General features: G+C 32.6%; 1 protein-coding gene across 1 annotated transcript; it reads right to left on the reverse strand.

Annotated features, from left to right (window-relative positions):
- Positions 1 to 422: 422 nt before the first annotated feature.
- Positions 423 to 1,205, reverse strand: LOC104644696 (uncharacterized). The gene is made up of 3 exons (XM_010314847.2): positions 1,059 to 1,205; positions 625 to 973; positions 423 to 517 (listed from the first exon to the last, which is right to left on the reverse strand). Exons 1-3 carry the CDS (start codon positions 1,203 to 1,205, stop codon positions 423 to 425), a joined length of 591 nt encoding a protein of 196 aa, XP_010313149.2.
- Between the last annotated feature and the right edge of the window lie 3,517 nt (positions 1,206 to 4,722).

Below are 4,722 nucleotides of genomic sequence, written 5' to 3' on the forward strand. Positions count from 1 at the left end.
GTGCAGCAAAAAATATATGATCATGAAATAACAAGTACATCATTAAAAGCTAAATGGTACAGGTCTTGCAAAAAAACACAATAATACTATCAACAATATAACATAAAAATTTTGAATTTTATTTCCATTGTCAAGAGACTCCATAAACATAAGTAGGATTGCATTATCAACTTTTGTTTGAAGCCATATAACTTGATTTTCTTGATGTCTCTTGCCTGCAATAATATATTCATATTAATAAACAAGACAACAAATAAAAATTTAGCTCATAAACAAAAAAATAAAGCTCAAACACCTAAATATCCTAAAAATGTATCTTAGTTTCAAAAAGGTTATTATTTACATATTCACTTTAGAGTAATTAAAATTTCAATTGTATATGATTAGGAATGTTTTTCCAAAAAGTATCAAAAGTACCACATCTATTCATCACTATCAAATATGAGATCGTCGTCGTCTATCTCCAAATCTACTAATCCTTTATCAGTGTCATCAGCCTCAACGCGCACTGATGTTTCTTGTTGTATACCAAGTGAGAAGAAAAATATAATATATTTTTAGAAGTTGACATAATAAATAACAACATATAACAAAATTTAAAAACAATTAAACATTGTAACTTACCTGATGTCTTTTGACATTTTGCAGAGGGATCTGCTTCACTTGTATCTCTTAAACTACCAATGTTAGATTCATGTAAAAGATCATTCTCATATGATGTAAGAGACACAAATCTAACAATATCAACAGCAAATAAATTATCTTCGTCAAGCCAACAAGGGTATTCAGGAAGCAGGGAATCTTCTTTCTCAGTAATCCATTCGTCATCAAAATCAACTTCATCAACAAGAATTGGATCAATTTTTTGCAATTCTCTTTTGATGTTCCTTTCTCTTAATCTGGTCTTGTATCTTACATAAACAAGAGAATTTAGCCTATGACGCTCAACTATATTTATCTTTTTGGTATGGATCTAGCAGATTGTGAAAAAACATTATAATAAGTCATCACAAAAAAAAAGATAATAATAAAAGTTCGATAAAAGAATTAACTCTTACCGACTTTAAGGTACTCCAATTTTTTTCACAACCCGAGAAGTTGCACGTGAGACGAAAGACACAAATTGCAAATTTAGTCAACTTTGGAGTCTGACCTACAAAGTTCATCCACCAATCAGTCTGAGATCTCAATTTTATTGAATTCATATCTATTTGAAATCCTGATTCTCATTTTAACTGGTCATATGAATCTAATTGAATATCCCCTTTAAATCTTTATTCATAATTGTGAATCCCAATGGATTTTGTGCACGACCTAATAACTCTTTTGGGATTTTGAGTTTGGAGTCACCACCTAACGAATTAAGGCGCGTTAGGGCACCTATCTAACCTAACTAAGTCTAGCTAAGGTCAACGAGCCAGAGATCAGGGGTAAGAGTTCAAATTACCTCGAGGGGAAGGTGTTAGGAATCCCTCGAGGTCCATAAATGTGGATCCCGGCCGTGTCTCATGCAATTTATGTGGGGGTTACAAGTAGAAATTAAGGTCACTTCATTTATTAGTTTAATATGCTTGTTAAGTGATGACATAATATTAAGCAATTAAATTTTTATTTTTAGTTAATTTAATCATGCAAGGCTAGGTGATAGAAATAAATAAAAAATTAAGCTCATTTTTATTTATTTCAACATACGACACTATGTAAAAAAACAAAATTGGCAAATATTAAGCAATTAATACGTGCGAAAGTAAAGTTTAAAAAAATTGAGCAAGTTTTGAATGGGAATTTTTATTTTAAAAAATGTTTGTTTCTTTATAGGGGTGATGCCACGATATTGTTGATCGCGCTCCTCCACCATAGATACAATTTTTATTTGAGGTAGGTCTTAAAGAAATAACAATAGTTTATATTTTTGAAAATGATTTAAAAGATTTAGTTTGCATATAGACACATAAATATTTACATATAAATACACATAATTCCTTTTGAAATTTATGGGTAGGTGGTACTTCCGGGGACGCGTCGGTTTAATTTAAAAATTGTAACTAGACCTCGTAGTTCCTTTTACTTTCCCACTAACGATAGGTTAGGAGATAGTGGTTATAATTTATTTTCAAAAATAAACAATGTCATAATCGATCCAAAGTTTTAAAGGAAGATTGAATAATGACTTTTAAGAAAATTATGTTGCAAAATTTTGTAAGTAAGAAAAAACTAGTAGAACATTAAGGTAGTAAATTTATTAAATGCAATGATTTTAATATGAAATATATTTAAAAGCCAAGTAATTTGTTAAATGCATGAAATGATTCTAATTTAATATCATTATTATTTTTTTTAAAAAAACATATTGCATCATGAGTGCGGAAATTTTCAAAAGGACAAATAAGATTATTAATTAATAATATTAGCTAATTTTAGAGGGGCACAAATATGCACAACAAATTTTATTTTTACCATGGATATGTTAAAAGTTTATTTACAAGCCTACAGACATGATTTCTAAGTGTTCAAAAAAAAAAACGGAGTAACACATATATGCATGTTTTTGTAAATCTAAATGATACAAACATTTTAATCCTTGGGCATGGTTTCTACGTGACAAGACAATACTGAAAAGTTATAACATTTTTAAACATCTAACAACCTACTAAATTATTAGGATTTGATTTTAATATTCAAAAATTAATGGAATCTAGTTATTTTAAAACTTATTAACAAACAAAGCGTCGAGCATGTTGAAAATTGGTTAGATTACCACATCTACAAACAAGAATTCTAGGTGGTTAAAGATTTAAAATAAAATAAACCTATAGGCATGATTTCTCACTTTAAAAATTACAATAAACAAGTAGCATGTAAATCCCCTTCCCTTAGGTGATCCCCCCCAAAATATTTTATTTTATATATAGAGTTAAAGAGTTGTACAAATATTACAAGTAAAAATAAAGAGCGAATAAACATATATATAACAATAGAATGAACGAGGCTTCGTCCATAATTTCTTCTAGGCAAGTCTTCAATATCTTGAACTCTAAGTTCAAAACCTGGAAGAAGAGGTAATGTAACACATATACGATGAGGCAATAATTGTGATATAGTAGACTTATAGTAGCAAATTGCTCTCATATATATATAAATAACAAACAAAAAAAGATAAAGAATAACCATAGTTATATTATCAAACGTAAAAGGATAATGAAACTAAGTTGGATTCTTCCTTGTTGTTTCGTTTCTCAACACACAAATATTATAATTATGCAAAAAAAAATCAAATTAAAAATAATAAAGAGGACTAACCAATTATGCGAAAAAGATTATCAACTTGTATTATAAGAATGAGTGATGGGTTGAGAGAATTATTATGTGTATGGCAATGAGAGAATGAGAAAGTTTAAGAATAATGTAGCATTTGTTGTAAGAAAGTAAGAATGAGTTGGAGAATGTGAGTTCTTTTCAAAGATGTCAATGTGTGAATGAAAGGAGGGGAGAGAGTTGCTGCTCTCGGAACAGCCGGTAGCTGCTACTCATCGTGCTGTCCAGCTGCCAGAGAAGAGAGGAGAGGAGAGGCAAGGAGCCGAGGTGGCACTAGGCTGTTGGTCGCTGCCTTCGCCGGCGGCTTCTGTTTTCTTGAGCTGCGGAGTTCCGCCATAGCTGCTGGTCGGAGTAGTTGCTTTGAGGAGAAAGAGAGTAGCGAGTTTTCGCTTGCTGCTCTGCCGGCTGCCTCACCTCGCTGGTTCTTGCTGCTACTGCTCGGAAAAAGAAAGGAGGAGAAAAGGAGATGGGGCGAGAGGGAGAAGGGAAGAGGAAAGCGGTGCCGCCTGGTCGCTGCTTGCCATGCCTCGCCTGGCTGATGGGCCAGCTGCTGGCCGGAGTGGCTGCTACTGCTGGCGGCTCGTCACTGTTGCTACTGGTGGTTCCCATTGTGCTGTCCCTGCAGGTGAATAAAAAGGGAGGGAAAACAGAGAAGGGAAACGGGGGAGGAAGAGGAACGATGTAGAGGGAGAGGGGAAGAGGGAGACGATTGGAGAGAAGGAAAGAAAGGGGAGAGAAATAGGGAGAAAGAGGCGGCCAACAGCTTCTGGCTGGCCGGGGGAAAAAGAAGAGGGGTCGCTGGAGAGAGAGAGGGAGAGGGGAGGCGGCTGTCGGAAAAGAATGGAGAGAGAGGGGAGACGGATGCCGGCCAAGGAGAGGGAGGGAGAAGGGAGTTTTAGGTTTTGGGTCTTTTGGTGTTAAAAGAGAGATTGAAAAAAAGATGATCTCAACCGTTAGATTAGATAGAGATGAAGGGTTAGGATTTGATCTAGAATTTAATTAATTAAATAGACGGATGAGATCAAAATATGAAGTCTTGAAATTAGATGAGTTAGATACGGAATGACTAAAATTGTAATTAAAATTGGCTAGAATTGAAATGAATGAGTGGCTATGATCGGAATATAATTTAATTGGAGTGGCTAAAATTGAAAGAAATTATAATAGAATAGGCTAGAATTTAAATAATTTTATTAAAATACTACGTATATTAAAATATTTTTGTATAATTGAAAATCATTTATATTTTAAAATATTTGAAATTCATTAATAATTTTAAAATATAATAATATTTAAAATAATTTTATAAAGTAAACGATACTAAAATATATAATTTTGAGAAAAATCGACTAAAACTTCAAAACATTAAGTAAATTTTAAAATAAGTATTTAATCGAATGTAATCCT

Source organism: Solanum lycopersicum, chromosome 11 (genome assembly GCF_036512215.1).
Source record: "Solanum lycopersicum chromosome 11, SLM_r2.1".
Classification (NCBI taxonomy): domain Eukaryota; kingdom Viridiplantae; phylum Streptophyta; class Magnoliopsida; order Solanales; family Solanaceae; genus Solanum; species Solanum lycopersicum.